Source organism: Carassius gibelio, chromosome B5 (genome assembly GCF_023724105.1).
Source record: "Carassius gibelio isolate Cgi1373 ecotype wild population from Czech Republic chromosome B5, carGib1.2-hapl.c, whole genome shotgun sequence".
In the NCBI taxonomy this organism is placed as follows: Eukaryota; Metazoa; Chordata; class Actinopteri; order Cypriniformes; family Cyprinidae; genus Carassius; species Carassius gibelio.
In genome coordinates, this window is record NC_068400.1 from 27,921,645 (window position 1) to 27,942,554 (window position 20,910).

Sequence of the window (20,910 nt, forward strand, 5' to 3'; positions counted from 1 at the left end):
AAAAATAGATTCTTACAGGAACCACCAGACAATCTTATGCACAAGCCACTGCCTCATTAGACGTCCACCTCTGAAGGCTAAGAATAGAAGGCAATGTGTCACTTCACTGACACTCACTTCAAGATTCTTCGGAGAGTCCAATCTGAAGTTCTGTTTAAAAGTTTGCTCAGTTGTGAAGGGGTCGTAATGAGCTTCTCAAAATCTATAGAAGCAAAATAACCATGAGCCAGGTCTTTTCTAATGACAATTTAGCTTTTTCGCTGACTACCTCTCTGTTTGACATTCACTCCGTCTCTCTCTTTCAGAAATGATCACTGACAGTCAGATTGAGAACGGTCTCTTGAAAGCTGACCTGAAAGATAAGGTCATGTACACCTTGCTGAGGAAGCATCGCCACCAGACCAAGAAATCCAATCTTCGCTCCTTAGCTGACATTGGCAAGACGGTCTCCAGCGCAAGTAGGCTGTTTTCCACCCCGGATAATGGTAATATAGGTGCCAGTTTGGTGCAGACTCATTTTTTACCCTCCTTTTTCCTTTTAAACTATTACGATTTTTATATTATTATTATTACTATATTATATAGATTTTTATATTCAGATGTTTCTTCTTCTTTTATGAAATCTTTTGTGGATTGTTTTTCTCCACACTTTTCAAAAATATCATTTGTTCAAATTCTTTTACCTTTTTTGATTTTGTGGTTTGACTTTTCTTGTGTTATTCTTAAAGATAACTGAAGAATACCAAAGATTTTTATTTTATTCATCAAATTTTTAAGAAGATTTACTTCCTTTATATTTTTACATATCGTCCCCTTGGAATTATAAGGTTCTATCTGCGTTCTGAGTAGTTTTGAGATATTGAGCTTTAAAGTTTTTGTGTTCCATAGACTTCTGTAGATAGAACCTTTTTGTTTTTTCAATAAAAAATCACAAAATGTATAGAACTTAAAATAAAACATGACATAATGTAAATACATTGTCACAGAATAAGAATATGTGAATAACTCAATTTTGACAAAAATGTCAGATAGAACCTTCCATCGCAATTCCAAGGCGATGATATTTAAATGCATTAGTCAAACAGATCACAATAATTGTATTACTAATGCTTTACCAGTTTGCTGACTCATTGTTGCCTTTTTTTATTTTTCCTTTTTTAATAAGTAGTTGTCTCTGTATGATTTAAAGACTCCATGAAATCACTACTGTTAAAATGTTTATTTGACATTTTTCCTGTTTTGTCTTGGTTATTAACCAAGGACACATTTAACTGATCAAAAGTGACAAGGAAACATTTATAATGTATTTCTATTAAATTATATTCTCTTTTACATTTATCTGACGCTTTAATCCAAAGCAACTTACAGTGCATTCAGGCTATACATAGGTTTTTTTTATTTTTATTTTTATTTATTTATTTTTTTACCAGTATGTCTGTTCCCTGGGAATTGAACCCACAACCTTTTGCATTGCTAACTCTACCACTGAGCCACAGGAACAACTTGTTTTTTTAACTTTCTATTTGTGATAGAATCCTGAAGAAATATATAATGGTTTCTGATATTAAGCATCACAACTGTTTTCAATATTGATGACATACAGTATATGAATATTGAGCACCAAATTAGCATACTTGAATTATTTCTAAAGGATAATGCGATGCTAAAGACAAGGCTGTTTCACAATACCATTGTTTTCTTACTGTATTTTCTTACTGTATTTATAAATGCAGCCTTGGTGTGGAGACTTCTTTCAAAAACATAAAGAATCTTACTGACCCCAAACTTTTAAACAGTAGTGTATTCTCTCTTACAACATGAGATTTGTGTGTGACAAATCAAATGGTTTAATTAATCAGTCAGCTTTAATTGCATCACAGCCATGATCATGTTTTGCTGCTTGCTTAGGCAGTTACAGGTCATATTAAGGGAGGAACGATCTCATTCCAGAGAGTTAAAACTCAGTGTAGTCCAGGATGAGTCATCAGTATCCATTAAATGTTTCTTTTAGAAGTACACAAACATATAGGGAGAGCTAGAATACACAAAAAGAGTTCATGGGGTCTTTAAATAGTAACTTGCTCCTTTTCAAGCGTTGAATTTTAGTATGTTCTGTCTGTGTATGCATTTATTTTTCAATGCACAGAATAGGCTGCTGCATTACATTGTTGAGATTGTGAACTGTTATGAACTGGCGAACTAATAAACCAATCTTAGAGCAGTGTTTAAAAGACAGCATGGACACCACAGACAACACTTTAAATAAAGCAATGGTCAAAGGGATCATTTGGTTTTTGGCAATAATATTTACATGCCTTCATTTAAAACAAATAGTGCATTGATAAAACTTTACACAAAGTTCATTAGATTGATGTTTATAGGCTCCATGTGCCCAGGTTTTAAACCATGAATCCTGTGATTTTTTGACCATTGGACTTTTTGAATGTGACGAATGTTATTCACCTCAACTTTAGTTTCCTGAAAAAAAAGAATAAAACTTGCTTTAACTGTGCTTTTCTACTTCTATAACCAATCCCGTCTTTCCCTGAGTGTCTTAAACAATCTTTTACAAAAATAGCTAAACCACCTAAAACCACTGACCTCTATCACCTTAACAATCTTAACTTTTCACCTTTCTTACTATCTTTTCTCCTTTCTGCTGCACTTGTCACTAAAAGCACGTAATCCACTTGAGACTTCAGTGCCTTGTCTAATGACTCGCAACTCAGAGGAGCTGTTGCGAGCCCCTGGAAGTCCAAGCATGGGATGGCCTAGTAAGTCCAGCTTACCAGTTGCCAGTACATGTCTATGTGTCCCTTTACCCCACGTAGTGTGTAACATACCGTAGCTGTGATAGCAAAGCATAGCAAAACAATGTAGCTTAAAAGGGTCATATCACGAGGAACCAAATCTTCTTAGACCATTTAAAAAGTTCATTGAATAATTAAATAACACCTTAGGTACAAATTAAATCACACAAAATGTACATTCTTAAAAATAAGGGTGGCATTCATTCAGTTCTGGTTCCACTAAGAACTTTTAAGTGAACGGTTTGCATAGTCTGAAGAATGTTTTAATAATCTGAAGAAACTTTTTCCACTATAAAGAACCTTTTGTGCAATGAAAAGGTTACATGGATGTTAAAGATTCTTGATGGAACCATTGATGCCAATAAATAACCTATTTTTTAGATTGAATGATATGACCTTTTTTTACTTGTTGTGTTGTGACCATCTATGTTTAGCTAGTCAGTCCTGTAATCATTGTTATGTAATAGATTTTCATATCTAGAATTTCCTGTTATGGTGATCTTCAACCTTAATAGATTTACATTCCAAAGTCTTCTAATAATTACATTGGACTCATTTCTGTGGAACTTTCCACTGGAGATGACCACACCATCATGACCATAACCATATTAATGAGCAGCTCTGATCTGATGATGTAGGATTTATGGTGGATGTGAAGCATTTTTTTCTTATCCTTTTTTTTTCTTTTTTCGAGTTGCTACTCTTTTTTTCTTTCTTTTTAAGTGCTTCATAAATGAAGCTTCTTTTTTAAACCCCCCTCATCTATATTCAGCCTCCTTTTTCTTCTTTTGGCTGCTTTTTTTCTTGTTTTGGCTGCATCAAACTGACATCTTAGTCAATATAACTCTGTGGCATCGGGAATACTTTGCTTCACTGTGCTGTTCTGCTATGCTGTTCAAAGCATGATGACAATGACTTGGACTCTGCGAGGTTAATAGTTTACCTTTCAGTAGGTTCCTATTTTGCCTGGCACATCACCTTTCCTAATTTATGTTATGTTACTTTTAAAAGCATGGACTCGAGCAATTCAGAGCCTGTGAAAAAATATGAATGTTATGTGCAGTGTTATCAGACCCACTTATTCCCTATTGGTTCATCAGACATTCAGTTCCCTTCCTTCTTCTGCATTTGGATTTCTTTTTAGACTATTTACCTTCAAGTTTATATGCATAGCGCTTTTCACGATACAAATCGTTGCAAAGTAGCTTTATATAAAATTATGTTTCTACAATATATTTAGTAGTAACTTATCAGTGGTGACTCTCACATTGATGTTCATACACGTATGGCAGAAATGTATGGTAAAATTCATTTAATGACATAAACAGATGATGAACACTATTAAAGGGGTCATATGATGCAATTTCAAGTTTTCCTTTCTCTTTGGAATGTGACATGCTGTTCATGAATTGATAAGATCCCTAAAGTTGCAAATACTAAAGTCTCAAACCCAAAGAGATCGTCCACGCCTTTTTAAAACAGGGACTGTGAGGACTATTTCCTGGAAGAGTAGCCTATAATGATGTTGTTCTCACAAATACAAATTCTGACGCGCAGCCTGTAAAGTACATTTTCATATTTAAAGAATTCTTTAAGAATCTTCCATTCAGCAATCAAACAGCGTGTCGCATTCGGTTACTACAGTCAAAACGTAGTAGTTTACATGGTTTGTTTTTTTAAAACTTTGTCTTTGAAATAATGGAACAGTGCACTTTTCAATTTGGGTCTTTTTCATTGATCTGTTCTTTTCATAAATTTTGATTAGGTAGTCCAACCACCACACATCGCAACTTGACATCAAGCAGCCTGAACGATATCTCCGACAAGCCAGAGAAAGATCAGGTGAGTCCAGTTTCAAGATTGTTCATGTGTTTGTGTGTGTTTGGGGCCAGGAAGATTTTTTTGTTTTGTTTTGTTTTACTTTTATGCAGCAAGGTTGCAATAAATTGATTAAAAATGCCAGTTAAGACTTTTATAATGTTGCATTTTAAATAAATGTTGTTATTTTGTACTTTCTATTCTTTTTGTATTTGTCAAAGAATTAAAAAAAATAGTCTGGTTTTGACAGAAATAATAAACAGTAAACTGTAATATTAGATTTTCAATGGTGATAATAGTATTAAATGTTAATTAAACACCAAATCAGCATATTAGAGTGACTTCTGAAGGATCATGTAACACTAAAGCCTGGAGTAATGATGCTGAAAATTAAGCTTTGCTATCACAGGAATAAATTAAATTGCATTTTAACATATATTAAAATGTAAAATATGTATTTACATTTTAACAATATTTCACAGTATTCCTATTTTTACTATAATTAAATAATGCAGCTTTGACTTTCAAACATTAAAAAACTCTCCAACCCCAAACTCTGGAATGAAATATAATGTGTTATTAATCATAATATATATATAACAGGTATACATATAAAAATATAAAAGTGTAATTGACTGTAATAGCTATGGATCGCCAAAAATCTGTGCACATCACAGTAAATGTCACTATGAAAAAACTGATGAAGCCAGTGTTTTCCTAATGATAAAGAAGGTTAGATGAACAGAACAGAAGCAGTGGTGCGTCTAACTCAAGGATAGGGCTAGTGTGAAATACAGACTTCCATTCCTAATAGAATAGGAAGTTCTCATGCTCTCAATGACAGAGCACCTGGGGGTCATTAGGGTGGTGTCAAACTGTGACAAACCATAAAAATTAACTCACTTCACAGAAGTTCACCACAGAGGAATTGTAGAATCTTTCCTTTTTACGTGGAAATGCATCCCTTCACGCTGAATGCAGCATTAAGTGAAATAGCTGGCAAATGTTTGACAGTGTTTTTGTGTGTGTGCTGAATAAACCAGTGTGGATGTGATTGCTGGAAGGCCTCAGAGGAGATGCCCCTTGCCCCTTTTGGCAGAGTGGGGATTGAGAGGCTGCTTGTGTGAGGTGGCCCAGAGAATGGACAGATTGTAATTGTAAGCACAGATTGAGGGGATGACTTCATTGCTTGTCACCCTTTTCTTATTTTTCATTTTTGGATGAAGTCAGAGATTAGACATTTACAGAATCTGGAAATAAATGCTAACCTAAGCAACATGAATAAGTACTAAGTGATTTGGTATGGTGGTTTAGACCGCTGAATAATTTCATGATTCTTCGGATGAAGTCTTGAGGCTTCTTTCTGTAGATTTCTTCCAAAATAGCGCCCACTTAAGGCAGTACCATGAATTCAAGCCTTGACAAAAATGACTTTATTGGGGACCCAGACAACTACAGTATGAAGAAAACAGCAACACTCTCAATTGCAAAGATAATTTATTTAAAGATATTTAATGAGATTTCAAGTGAACGTGCTTGATTCACATTAGCTGCAAGAGGTAGTCATCTGTCCCATGGCTTGACTACACAAAATGCAGACTATCAGACCCTGTTGATGGACTGCTGTAATAAATCATTGCTTGTTCTAGCAGTGGAAGTAATCCAGTATCAGAGATGATGCTACGCCTTTCCACATCACATATTAGCTGCTAGAGAGCTGGACAGCTAGAGATGTGATATGTGATGTCATTGCGAGTTGCTTGGAGTATGTGAAATATACAGTAAATAATAATAAAATTGGAACACATACTGTACATTGTAAAAAATTAATTAACTGATGAGACAAAACCGTCTGATGACCCTTTTTTGGCTCCTAGATAATGAAACTCAGAGGTAAACATACATACACTTCTGAGTAAAACACTATGGGTTGTTTAAGGTGTGTCCTTCTAATACCTTAATCATCCCTTTAAGCTGCTCTAGTAATGCTGTCTACAGTCTGGCCTCAAGATAACATCCATCTATAGCCACCATTTCTTCGCTTGCTTTAGTTTCATTTAGTTGTGATCTTTTTTGTAACTCTAGCTGTTTTTTTCTTTCTAAACTCCCAGCATTGAATTGAGTTGAATTCAGTGACATATTGGTCAAACAGGAGTCTTTAAAATCACTAAAAAGTATCAAGAAATTAGATAATGTCTTTAACTCATTATTTTCAACAAAATGTAAAAAAAAAAAAATTATTGGTGAACTATCTCTTTACATCTGGGGATAGAGTAGATTTAATGGTCAGAGATAAGGTAATTTTTTTAATTCTATGCAACCAGATCATAAGAAAACAAGGGAAAAAACTGATTTCAAAACATCATGTACAAATTAAATATTATCTTTCTTAACCAGTGTCTACATATTTCATAAAAAAAGAGTCATCAAGGTTTTTTGAGAAGTCGTAAAAACATTCTGAAGTGACAAGACATATCAGGTTTATATAAGTAATCTTTTCTAAAGCAAGAAGCAAGGTCATCCCATACATTACATTAATACACTTGTTAATGTGTCAGGATATTTGCTTATTTTATCTTAAAACAGTAATTCAGTGATAATCAGTAATGGGATGGTTTTGCAACAGAATAATGGAATAAAAGCAAGAGCTTCAAAACAAATGATCTATGATGCTAGAGCTGTTGATGAGTGAGAGGTCTGTCCCATCATGTGCTCAGGTGCTCCAGAGTAAATGTTTTCCATTGTGCTTGTGTTTCCAGTGTTCTTCCATCAATGGTTAACGAAACTGCTTACTCTGACTGTTCAATAAGACTTTCAGGAGGAAATGTTATTGTTTATGTATGTGACATTTTACTGGGGAATTAGTTTATTAATGACTGACATTGTAACCCCATTTTCAAGTTATCAGCAGAGCTGTTAAATTTGATTTATGAGCTTTAGAATTAGATTTCTGTCATGTGCTCTAGTCTTACTGTTAAAAAATAATGCGTTTACATTATTGCAAGTAATAAACCTAAAGCACTTTATATATGCATCAAGCTTGAGTAGTTGTGACACTTTAAGCAGTTAAGATTCGCAATGATGACCTTGGAGGCAAAAGTTGGAGTTGCTTAACAATTTATGGTTATGTGAGCAGGGTGTACTAATTATCTTTGGCTTGTAAATTTCACATTTGGCATGACCTCAAAGTCTGAGCTGGCAAATGCCACTGCCTTTGAAGTTGGCCTTCATTTTATCACTGGTAGGAACAACAACAACCCATATAAATAAAATGAATTTACTGGTTACCACTGGTTCCTCTGAATTAAGAGTAAAAGAATGCAGGAGTCACAGTGGGTCTTTGCTGATCCCTAGAATGAACAATCCCACATGCAGCCACCAATCTTTGTGATTTCCATTAATTAGACAGTTGCAGATGTTGGATTCGTCACATCTTCATGAAAGTCTTGGCACTGAATGCCAAGCTGGCAGTATGTTTAATGAGGTCATGTGTTGGAGCTTGATTTGTGCGCTTTGTTTACCCAGTTCTTCCTCCTTAATGAATTTCATTAAAATCCCATCCTGCATGTGTCCAGCTGAAGAACAAGTTCATGAAGAAGCTGCCCAGAGATGCTGAAGCTTCCAATGTTCTCGTTGGAGAAGTGGACTTTCTGGACAGTCCTTTTGTGGCCTTTGTGAGGCTGCAGCAGGCTGTCATGTTGGGGGCGCTGACTGAAGTGCCTGTGCCCACCAGGTATGACCTGCTTTTATCCAACGAATCCAAGGAGGAAAACATAGCAGTGGTGGAGGGTCTTCAGTTCTAAACAGGCTTATTAAACCAATAGAAAAGCTGTGCGTTTTATTTTGTGTAATGTTGGTTATTATCTTTCCTAGATTTCTGTTCATTCTTCTTGGACCCAAAGGCAAAGCCAAGTCATACCATGAAATTGGTAGAGCAATTGCTACTCTGATGTCCGATGAGGTACGTACAGACTAATATTAGTCTAAAATGTTATGTCCTGTTGTGGTTCATAATTTTTTTGTTCACACAACAGCAGACAATGGTCTTCAGTCTTGTTTAAGAGTGCTAAATACTGTTACTTTTACACTTAAAAAAAAAACGACTGCAATTTATGTTGAATTATAGTACTAATGTAGTAATATTTTGAATTAGCTTTAATTTTTTGTTTCCATTTCAGTTATTTTGTTATGCATTTTGCTATTTTATTAGTCCTTATATTTTGAGTTAGCTTTAATTTATTTAAATTTGAGCAATTTTAGTACTTCAGTATGGCTGATATCACCATACTTGCAAAGGGGCATGTCTTCAGTTATTAAATCCTAAAAGCAGTATTCAAGCCGCTCCTGTATGATCAGGTCAGTTCAATTGTCAGACCTGTCAATCCCGAACATTAAATGTTTGAACAAAACGTATATGTTTTGATACTGAGTTGCTGTGCCTGAAATGTTCTGTTAGAATTTTATATAGCAAAAAAAAAAAGTTTGTGCTTGGGTTAGTCGTGTGGGGAGAGTTGGCCAGTAATCAAAGTTCTCTTATCAAGGTCTTCCATGAAATTGCGTACAAAGCCAAGGACAGACAAGATCTCCTTGCTGGCATTGACGAGTTCTTGGACGAGGTCATTGTCCTCCCTCCTGGAGAATGGGACCCCACCATCAGGATAGAGCCACCAAAATCCCTGCCATCCTCTGATAAAAGGTAATTGATGTAGGGAGCCCATATCAGCCTGACACACTTTCTTTTGGTGAAGCTCCACCAATATCCCATATCAAAGTCTGTCAGTGTTCCTGTTTTGAAATGACTCCGACAATTGTGAAATAGCATTTCAGATGCTGTCCTTGAGGTAGTTTAGCAGTTTTTTAAGGGTTAAAGTAATTTCAGTCTTTCACTGTTACAAATGACGAGCAGAAACTAACTGGGTGTATGTCTTTTTTATATTAGTAGCCAAACCCTTTAAGCCATGTACAGTGTGTTGCATAATGTAATCCACAAATGGTCAGGAAGTAGTTTCAAAGGCCAGTTGGCCAGGCTATCCATTCATTCATTAAGTGTAAGTTAAGTGAGTGAAGTGACATTCAGCCAAGTATGGTGACCCATACTCAGAATTTGTGCTCTGCATTTAACCCATCCGAAAATGCACACACACAGAGCAGTGAACACACACACACACACTGTGAGCACACACCCGGAGCAGTGGGCAGCCATTTCTGCTGCGGCGCCCGGGGAGCAGTTGGGGGTTCGATGCCTTGCTCAAGGGCACCTAAGTCGTGGTATTGAAGGTGGAGAGAGAGCTGTTCATGCACTCCCCCCACCCACAATTCCGTCCGGCCCGAGACTAGAACTCACAACCCTTCGATTGGGAGTCCAACCCTCTAACCATTAGGCCACGACTTCCCCTAGTGGAGCAGAGCAGTGGTTAATTAGATGAATTACGTCACTTCTCTTTGGCTTCAGGTGAAGTGACAGCAGGCTGCTTCCACATCCTGCCACCTCAATCTGTACCAGCCCGCATTACCCATATAGCCGAGCTGTGTGCCCGCAGCAGTCAGTCACGCCAGCATAACACACAGTGTACACAACAACACACTACACACACTAGACCTCATACATTAATTTGTGGCTTGTTGAATGTAAACATCAGACTGAACTGGTTCCAGTATCTGTCTGTCTGTCTGTCTGTCATGAAAACTTATCGCTTGCACAGTTTTTTAAGCATTGCTGTTTAAAAACAAGTGATTTTAAGCCATTGAAATCAATCATCAGTGAAAGAGAACTCGTTTTGCATTATGCATGGCCTTTTTGAGAGATTGTTTCTGAGTGCTGTAAATGCACATGAATAGTGGTTGACCGATAATATCAGCCTTGGCGATATTGGCATTTTTCAAATATCGGCAACACAGTGCTCACACTCTCTGTCTTGTTCGTCGTCGTCGTTAACAGTTCTGTCTCACACTGATAGAAGTCTATCTAATAATCAGATAGAACGGTTAAACAAAGAAATGAATGTATACAGAAAGTATTATAATGACTGCTTTTATATTAGGCCTATTAGTAATAGAAAGGCAAATTTTATAATACATTCTCGTTTGCCGTCAGCAGTAACTAAATATGCATTTATATAATTTAAACAAATCTTTGAATGACTAATGAACATTTAATTTCATAAACCTTGCAAACTTAGTCGAATCCAGCTGTAAGATCTTGTAAAGTGTGTATGTGTATCCAGCATGATCACGTGTTCTCTGTGTGAAGGTCAGTCCATGTGAATTGAATGCTTAAACTATAAACTCGTGATTTCAAATTATACTGCGCTTTATGCATTTGCCCACTGTCATATTCATGTCATTTTCTCTCTGTGCTGTATGTAAAATGAGGGTTACCCTGGCTTTATTTGAAAAATATGATTCCCAGTGGACAAAAACATCCTAGAATACTAAGTGCCCTGTTGGTTACAGTGTTAACTTTTTTATTTTTTTATTATATATTAAATATTTATTTATTTGTGAAAAATAGTATAAGCATGTTTCTTTTACACATTTAGTTTTGAATCCATTGTAAAAGTATTTCTAATTTCTTAAATATTAATAATAATTATTTAAAAAATCATATCGGCTTTATATCGGCTAACGCCCCCCGCTTTCCAAGATATCGGCATCGGCATTGGATGTCAAAAAATGTATATCGGTCGATCACTAGAGCTCATAGAACAGGGAGTATTGAACAGGGTTATTTTTGCCACTTTATAGCTGGTGAACAGTAAAATACACACAATTGTATGTATCAAAATGCCATTGTTTGCAAGTATCCTCATAAACACAGTGATTTAAGTCTTAATTGAAAGAAAACAGCTCAAAGAAAACACGTGTAACAGTATATTGGATCCAGGCAGCTCTTAAAGTGACAGCTAAATCACTTTTGTAAATTTAATAAGAATAAATGTATGTTTCATTTACAAAGTGAAGAATATGCAGTTTTTATACATTTGATTTACTTTTTATACAATGTATGGAACATTTCTCATTTATTTGTTCTACTGTAGTTTTATTTTGTCATATTGCTTGGAATTCGTATTTTGTTCTTATTTAATCATGCTTTTTGTGATATTGACAGTGGTGACAAGCATTCACAATTTTCTACGGTTCCAAAAATGTTTATATAATAAAAACCTTATTTAAAGAAAAAAATAACTATATTGTAATTATATATTGTTACCGTGAAATAAAATGACTCATACTGTGATTGAAGATTTTGGTCATATCACCCCACGCCTAATCATCTGTTTTTTAATCTTTTTTTCTATCTGTTTATCTGTGTGTCTGTCTATCTTATCGTTTTATCAGTTAACCATTTATCTATCAAGTCATTCTGTTATCTCTCTCTTTTTATCTGTTATTTTATCATTTTATGTATTGTTTGATAATTTTATCAGATTATGTATTATCCTATAGTTCTATCTATCGAACCTTGTTTTTTTTTTTAAATGATTATCATTCCATCTGGTGATATGGATGGTTCAGTGAGTAACACATTCATATATCATGGCATTTAGATTGTAATTTTGGGAACTGATGAATAACATGGAATTACGGTGTATCTCTTGTATTTTATTTTATATTGCATAAGACATTTGTTTAGAAATTAGCTACCAGTGTATGAGCTTACATTTTTTATTTAGGCTTTTCAGGCCGTGGACATTAAAATGACTTATGAAGAGTCCACTGAGTGTGTCTTTCTTTTAGGGCAGTGATAACATTAAAGTTTTTGTGTTCTGTTCAACAATCTCATGTGCTTGTTATGTTGTCCAGAAAGAACATGTATGCTGGAGGGGACAGCACACAGATGAATGGAGACACGCCTCACAGCGGCGGACAGGGGGGCGGGGGGCACGCAGTAGGCGATGAACTGAAGAGGACGGGGAAGTGAGTTAATGTTTGTATAAATTCTTCTGAAGGAACATATTATGCCAAACCTCTGAACACCATGGTTTAGTTCAGATAAAGGTCTGTTTGACTCTTTAAAATGACTAGAATTATCTTAATATTACACAAACATTGAAGTCAGCATGTGCTCCATTTACAGAGTACAGACTGTTATCATCAGATTAGATTTTTTTACTTGACCTTTGGCAATTGAACTGCTATGCACTGTTAGTGTTTTGTGCTTAATAGATTTTGATCCATTTTACTAATTAATAATAGCAATAAACATACTACTGTTTAAAATATTTAATATTTTCAAATATAAATGTAAATAAAAGTTAACAAAATTACAATTAATTTTTAATTGTTTTAGTATTTGGTATACCCCTCTTTTGCTTTTGATTAGTGGCCTAGGAATAGTATATAATAATATTTCTCGAAATCCTGCAATTGCTGCATGGTTTATGTTTATTTTTAGGTTTGAATTAAATTCCATAATTTCAGTTTCATTCGTGTTTTGGAACCCCACTGTACGGAGTGAAATGCATTTTGTGAATAGAGGAACGCAGATTAAGATAAGATGCAGAAATGTAATACAATTCAATGAAAACCACTGTGGCAGTTATAAAATGTCATGTTTTGTTTTCCAGGTTTTGTGGAGGCCTTATTCTTGATATCAAAAGAAAAGCTCCCTTTTTCTTCAGTGATTTCTATGATGCGCTTCACATCCAGTCTTTGTCTGCCATTCTTTTCATCTACCTGGGAACAGTAACCAATGCCATCACGTTCGGAGGATTGCTGGGTGACGCCACTGAGAACATGCAGGTGAAGATACAGCTGCAAACCATGAGAAACTACATTAGTGTATGGATGTGTCCTGCTCTCTGTGCCCGAACCCTTCTAAATAAGAATCAGTCCAACCTTGGCAGGGATTATAGTGTAATTAAATCTTGGTCAATCTTTAACTGACACACATTGGGAGCTGCGTCTTCTCTGCCCTCCTTATGAAATGTTACCACAAGTTCAAAGGTCATGTTAGTAAGTTAAAGTCTCACAGTTTAAATAATTAGCTGTCTTAAAGATGCACGCTAAGGTTTGCTGCACACGTCTTTGGCTAGTCAGTGTTTCAGTTCAGGAAAGCTGTTCAGTTTAGTGATTTCATGTATTGATTTGGACAGGGCTAATTAATAATGATAGCTGGAGTCTATGGTCTGGATATGGGCATTATGCAACAGGCCATGTGCAATACCTAATTCAATTTATGGGTAAAGAAAAATCAATTTATTGAACTCTGGTAGATGATACAGTGTGATTGATATTAATATGAAAGAATGAATTCGACTTATTTACATAAATTATGTAAAGTAGGTAATTTGCTTTATAGTTTTTTACTGATTTTATGTGAGAGAAAGCGCAGATTCACATGGGATAAAATCACAAAGTACGTCTGTGAACAAGGAAAACTAGTCCTATGAACAGGGCTTTAAACAGTCTTTCTCTCCACAGAGCGTGAGCCTCAGTTGGTTTTTCCCCTAATCCTTTGATTTTTGTTCCTTGGGTGTTGTGTGAAGGGTGTGCTGGAGAGCTTTCTGGGCACAGCGGTAACTGGAGCGGTGTTCTGTCTCCTGGCTGGGCAACCTCTGATAATCCTGAGCAGTACGGGGCCAGTGCTGGTGTTTGAAAGGCTGCTCTTCAACTTCAGCAGGTGCTTCATCATCTCTGATCGGCATGTGACATTACAAACCAGCTACTGCATATACTCACCATTTAGTAGTTAACTGAAACCAAGATTCTTTTTAGCAGGACAACTGTTTTCAACATTGATAATAAGAAATGTTTGAGCACCAAATCGGCATATCAGAATGATTTCTGAACGATCATGTGACAGCGATGATTGCAGTAATTCAGCTTTGCCATCATAGGAATAAATGACATTTTAAAATATATTTAAATAGTTTTAAACAGTTATTTAAATGTTAATAATTGTCAAAATAGTACTGTTTTTACTTTCTTTTTGATCATATAAATGTAGCCTTGGTGAGCATAAGAGACTTTCAAAAACAAAGAATAACTTACCACCCCCAAGCTCTGAAAGTTGAAGGGAATTGAGTTCATTTTCTGTCCATACTGTTCTCCGCAGGGAGCATGACTTCGACTACCTAGAGTTCCGTCTTTGGATCGGTCTGTGGTCGGCCTTCTTCTGTCTAGCCCTAGTGGCCACTGACGCCAGCTTCCTGGTGCAGTATTTCACCCGATTTACAGAAGAGGGCTTCTCCTCACTCATCAGCTTCATCTTCATCTATGACGCCTTCAAGAAGATGCTGAAGTTGGCTGATTATTACCCCATCAACTCAGACTATAAAATCGATTACGTCACGCAGTATGACTGCATGTGTATGGCGCCCACTGTTGGTAAGACCTGCTACATCATCTTTTCCTCTGCAGTTTGCTAGTTTTTGTGTTTAGATGCTAATTGAACTTAGACCTTTATCCATTTGCAAGTTTGCCAACTTGCCTGAATTTTGACTTCAGTTTTAAATTATGAATTAATACCTTTTCTAAGTCTCTGACTTAGATGCAAGAAACGACGAGTGCTGACCAAACAGAAAAAAAGAAAGATTACTGATGCATACGTAACATCATTTTACTCAGTGAAGCAGATATTATGTAGCAAAAGGTGCCTTTTTTTAACCTTCACAAGTGCAGTTACCTTACATTCGTTCCACTTCGTGCCTACCTGGTAGTTTGAAAGATATTTGAGTATATTTGAGTATAAATTGAAGATAAAATGAAGTTGCTTGATTGACAGTGATACACAAACAGTGGAAGCACAATGGCGTGACAGGATGGATGTTTAGGTCTTTTATGGAGTTGATGCTTGTACAGCTGTTGTTAAAATGTTTCCATGTCGCCATCTGGCACATGGCTTATGAATAAATATTTAATTGTCCTATTTGTCATACTATTTCAGGTCTTCAAATGATAGTTCAGACCCAGATAATTGCTTTTGTCTTTATATCCAAAACTCAGTAAAGTGCATGATGATTCAGTTCAGTTGTAATTTTTCCTCATATAATTACAGTAATACTATAGCTATTCATTCCATTTACATCTTCATTTTCAGCAGGACACAGTAGTGCACCATATGGCTTGCAGCTACAATATCCAGACACGATAGCAGGTGTCTGATATACAGTAAAAGTCCAGGCTCAATCTGCATGTCAAGTCACTTTTTACAGTAGTTTTCTATACACCCATAGATTTTTTCTAACTCGGAGTCTCGAAGATAAAGTATAAGTCAAGAATCAAACCAGCAGTTTCTGAGTGTCATGATTCAGATTAATGGAATTGTCAAGACTTGTTTACAAGATTAGATCTCAGGTCAGTTGTATACAAAAGTCTAAGTCAAGTTTCAAATCAATAAGGGTGCACTTACTTTTGTCTGACCATTTTTTTTACTGGCAAAATACATGAATTTTAATTAGAATCCATGCAGTCAGGAATTTCATGAAGACTGAAGTTTTTACCATGCAGATTTTGCGACGGGTTAAGGATGGTCACGTCAGTTCTCCATGCTAACGAACAGAAAGCAATTTTCACGACACTGAAGATTTCTCTAATATGACCCCACCTTAAAAGAGTGGTCACACTAAAGTGAACGTTCCACTGACTTTCATTCGTACTTTCATGAGAGTTGTATGGTCCGGAGAAATTTAGCTTGCTCAAAATCTATTGTGACTGATTTCACTCAAGTTAATTAGCGACTGAAGTGTGACTTGAGTTTCCATCCCAAACAAAAAAACGCAAGAACAGGAGTTGATACATTATGCAGTAACCTACTTTGTTTTTTCATGCAGGTTTTATATTGGTGTGAAAAGTGTTAGTCAATTATCACACTGCTAAACCACTGGGCCTGTTTGATATTAAGACCAATGAACAAATACAAAACTTTGTTTTTGAAGTTTGGAAGTAATAATTAAATCTCTTCTTCGTGTCAGTGTAATGTTTTGTGGCTGACAATTCTGACATTCACTTCATCTGTTTATTGTGCTAGTGGCGTTGTGTGAATGGTGTCCTCAGTAGGAATGAAGGAGCAATCTAGGGGGTGGATGTGGACGTGATGTGTTTTGGGGTTAATCTCCTCCATGCGTGTGGTGAATTAAGACCGTACAGAGAGGAGCTGGCGGGTGGGGAGCTCATCCACTCATGCTGCTTTCCTCTAAACCGCTGTTTGCCTCTCTTCGCCCTCCCTTGACTTCTCTCCAATCCGATACTGCAGAGGCAAACAACAGCTGTGTGGAAATTAGTTCCAGTTAGGGGAACCCAGCAAAGAGTCTCTTTAAAGATTAATGCTGTGGAGAAGTGGTGAACATTTTAGAGCGGTCATTGCGGACTGGTTGGCACGTATGTTGTGCTTGAGTCGCCCTTAACCGTGATAAAATGTTTGCACTTGTGTTAGCATCTGCTTGTGAAATCTGTCATGTTTTTTGAGAGTTTAAAGGATTTAGGCGTTAAAGAAATAGTGACATCATCTGAGTCAAGTGTGTTAAAGGGATCGCTCACGCAAAAATAACAATTCTGATGAATTCCTCCCCCTTATGTCGTTTCAATCCTGTAAGACCTTTGTTCATTTTAGCAAAACTTAAAACTTGTTAACTATTAACTATGACATTTCTCAAAATAAATTCTTTATTGACTGCTTATTAATAGTGAGTAAGGTTGTTGTTAGGTTTAGGTATTGGGTAAGATTAGGGATGTAGAATAAGGGCCAGTAGAATAAGGCATTAATATGTTCTTAATTAGCAATAATACATGGCTAATAATCTAGTAATATGCATGCTAATAAGCAACTAATTGGTGTTACCTTTTCTAAAGTGTTTCTAAAGATTTGAGCCCCATGTTTTGGCCCCACTGTATGTTTTTCTAAAGGCCACTTCAGACCTTTGACCTTTGTGTTTTTCAGCCAATTCTTCAGATGTGTACACTGATCCATTTGATACAACATTTATCTGGACCGTAAATTACAGCGATACAGTAAGTGTTTCAAAACATCATTTATATATGTGTGTAGGATGTAATACACCTTGAGAAACGTGCTCCTCATTTCTAGGAGAAACAGGACAAATAAAATAAAAAATATATGTCATAAAATCAGCTAAAAAATAAAACCTAATTCATATCCTTTGACTGAATCATAGTCTGAAAAAGCTAATAAATCTAAATCTATGCGCATTATACACTGCATGATTTTCTGTGTAATCTGTCAACTGCTAATAATCTGTAGACTGCCACTGACTTAATTCAACTTTTATCAACTGCACCAGACTAAAAAGGAAAAAAAATCTGGACAAAACCTGTGTATTTCAGCCTTTAAGACTTGTTAGATTTGAGGTCACCAAACTGAACTTACACAACACATTGGAGAAAACTTCCTTTTCTTGGTTATGTTCAGAAAATACATGGCGCCTTTAATCCTAAAATTGTTGGCTGTTTTCATATATCCTACCTGACATTTTGTCCTCTTCTAAAGCCAAACTGAGCTCCCAGCTGCGAATAATAGAGATCTCTCAGCGGTTTCATTCAGATGTAGTCCTCAGTTTGAGATCAATGAAACATAATGCCCAAATCCTTGCCAATATCTTTGTGACTGAATGAGCCATAACTCATGTTTCGCACCTTGTGTGCAAGCTTGAACAGTAACGGAGTGATTGTAAAACCTCAAAGTGAGTGAAGAGAACAAAGCATCTGCCTTCAAACAGAAACTGGAGATTGTTCAATGGTCTGCTTTGTTCATAACACGATTGTCACCAGGGCCGCATTAAGAGCTCACTGGGCCCCGGGGCTATGAGTTACTGCAGGGCCCCGCAACCACTTTAGGTTACCAACTATAGAGAGAGAACCCCTCTTTGCTAACAATGTACCATGGATTTGTTTAGTTTTAATACGTTTTATTTTTAACTTAAACAAATACAACATATAACATTCAAAACTCATTGGCTTAGACTGCATTTGAAGAAAAATAAACACAACAGTTTTCTGTAGTCTTTTGCAAACTTATTCAGTAGAATTAAGGCCTGTTCACACCAAGCATGATAACGATAAAGATAACGATAAAGATATAGTTCTAAAAATCGTTCTCAATATTAAAGAATAGCGGAGTCCACACCACAACTATAACGATAAAGGCACAGAGAAACTATATCGTTGGAATCACTTTCAGAAAATTTTTTTTTTCTGATGAACGATAAAAACATTGCCGACCAAACAGAATCAATCCGGCTGTAATGAGCTCGAGAAGTTTAAAGCAGCAGACGCGCGTCCGCTTAGAATACACAGACAATATCGTTGGCTGGTGTGGATGCTAATATCGTTATCTTTATAGTTATAGTCATAGTTATAGTCTTCAAGTTAGTTTTAAAAGTTTGATCCAGACACCTGTAGATTTGATGTTCTGATCATATATCTTTGTGTCATTTGTGCAGCGCTTGAATGCCAGCTGGTCCTCACTGTCAAAGAAGGAATGCTTGAAATACGGAGGGGAGCTAGTGGGCAAAGCCTGCAACTTTGTCCCCGACATCACCCTCATCTCCTTCATCCTTTTCTTTGGCACCTACACCTGCTCCATGTGTCTGAAGAAATTCAAGACCAGCCCATTTTTTCCTACTACTGTAAGTAGCCACATTGTCCACCTGTGGAGTGTTTGTGATGGATTTGTCAATCCATGCCTCTAATCATAGAGCATGTTTAAAGGCAATCAATATTTAGTCTCTAATCCATATACTGTGGGGAGTTTTGTCAATCCAGTCTGTACTCCTAATCAATATTGCAGTTGTTGAGGCCAAAGACCACTGATATTATACTCATTTCTTGCAGTAGTTCCTAAAAAAAGTATTTTTCCCCCCATTTTCTTAGGTGAGAAAACTCATAAGTGACTTTGCCATTATCCTGGCAATTTTGATCTTCTGTGGTGTTGATGCTCTTGTTGGGGTCGATACGCCAAAGCTCATAGTGCCAAGTGAATTTAAGGTAACATTTCTGTCCATATTGTCTGTCTTTTACTGTAAAGAGATGTTCCTTCTGATGTGCACTTCTAATATTGCTCTAGCACAGACAATGCCATTCAGAAATTTTGAGTCCGGAAGTTTTTTTTTTATTATTATGCTTAGCAGGGCTGCATTTAATTGATAAAAAATAGGAAAAATACAAATATAAATTGTGAAATATTATTACTATTTAAAATAGCCATTCTTTATTTTATTATATTTTGAAGTGTAATTTATTTCTATGACGGCAAAGCAGATTTTTCAAAAGCCATTACACTGATCTTTAATGTCACATGATCCTTCAGAAATCATTCTAATATGATAATTTCATGCATCCTTGCTAAATAAATGTATTAATTCCTTTAAAAAAAAATAAGAAAAAATAATTACCAGTTCTAATTCACGTGACAAGAACCACATCCTAGAAATGTCAAATGAAATTTTCCAAGCATACAGTATGGAAGCCCACAGAGACCATGCATTAATTTATTTCTGTCTAACTTTTTTATCAACTTTTTATTATCTTTTACATAACCAATAACATCATAGCATCCATTCAGGATAAAACACAAAAACAACAACAACAGACATATAATCAATTTACATATTCCAATAAGAGAGAGAGAAAATAATAAAACATCAGTTGTACTAAGTTTGTCCTGTTTCTGTCTTAACTTTATTGACAACTTATATTTACATAATTGAGTTTATATATATATATATATATATATATATATATATATATATATATATATATATATATATATAAAACGTTGTATTCAGTTTATTAATAGAATAATGTGACAGATAGTGTAATCAAGAGATTAACTTGCATTTAGATGCTATTTATTTCTACTGAATATATTGGCACAGCGAACACTGCATGGGTCGGTACATGTGGTGTTTCTAGTCAGGTGGCCAGCAGGTCTGTTAAATAGAAATAGATTTTGCTCAGGGAAACAAATATCAGAGGGTACACTGGCTGGCCTTTTCCTGTTTGCCGCATCTTAAGTAAAGATTCACAGTAAGAGTCAGTGCCAGTCCACTCAGGATGTTACCATTCGTTTCCTGTAAACATTTGCCAAGTGGCCTGACCGCAAACTTCTGTGACCCTCAAACTGCTCTTCCTTCATGTCCTCAGCCAACAAGCCCAAACCGTGGCTGGTTTGTGCCACCGTTCGGAGGAAACCCCTGGTGGGTGTACCTGGCAGCAGCTCTCCCTGCCCTGCTGGTGACCATCCTGCTTTTCATGGATCAGCAGATCACCGCTGTCATTGTCAATCGCAAGGAGCACAAGCTGAAGGTAGGCCTGCCGTGACTCT

General features: G+C 36.1%; 1 protein-coding gene across 6 annotated transcripts in view; it reads left to right on the top strand.

The window, feature by feature from the left end:
* Positions 1 to 20,910, top strand: part of slc4a4a (solute carrier family 4 member 4a) — a 54,053-nt gene that overhangs the window by 26,180 nt on the left and 6,963 nt on the right. For 4 of the 6 annotated variants that reach the window (XM_052555500.1, XM_052555498.1, XM_052555497.1 and 1 more), the window contains 13 exons: positions 306 to 485; positions 4,576 to 4,652; positions 8,204 to 8,361; positions 8,502 to 8,589; positions 9,170 to 9,324; positions 12,432 to 12,545; positions 13,196 to 13,370; positions 14,117 to 14,250; positions 14,686 to 14,957; positions 17,509 to 17,579; positions 19,028 to 19,213; positions 19,458 to 19,571; positions 20,730 to 20,891. In XM_052555500.1, the coding sequence (XP_052411460.1) occupies positions 306 to 485; positions 4,576 to 4,652; positions 8,204 to 8,361; positions 8,502 to 8,589; positions 9,170 to 9,324; positions 12,432 to 12,545; positions 13,196 to 13,370; positions 14,117 to 14,250; positions 14,686 to 14,957; positions 17,509 to 17,579; positions 19,028 to 19,213; positions 19,458 to 19,571; positions 20,730 to 20,891 (1,886 nt within the window). The remainder of the gene's footprint in view (positions 1 to 305; positions 486 to 4,575; positions 4,653 to 8,203; positions 8,362 to 8,501; positions 8,590 to 9,169; positions 9,325 to 12,431; positions 12,546 to 13,195; positions 13,371 to 14,116; positions 14,251 to 14,685; positions 14,958 to 17,508; positions 17,580 to 19,027; positions 19,214 to 19,457; positions 19,572 to 20,729; positions 20,892 to 20,910) is intronic. The other 2 variants (XM_052555499.1, XM_052555501.1) reach the window with 1 other exon arrangement.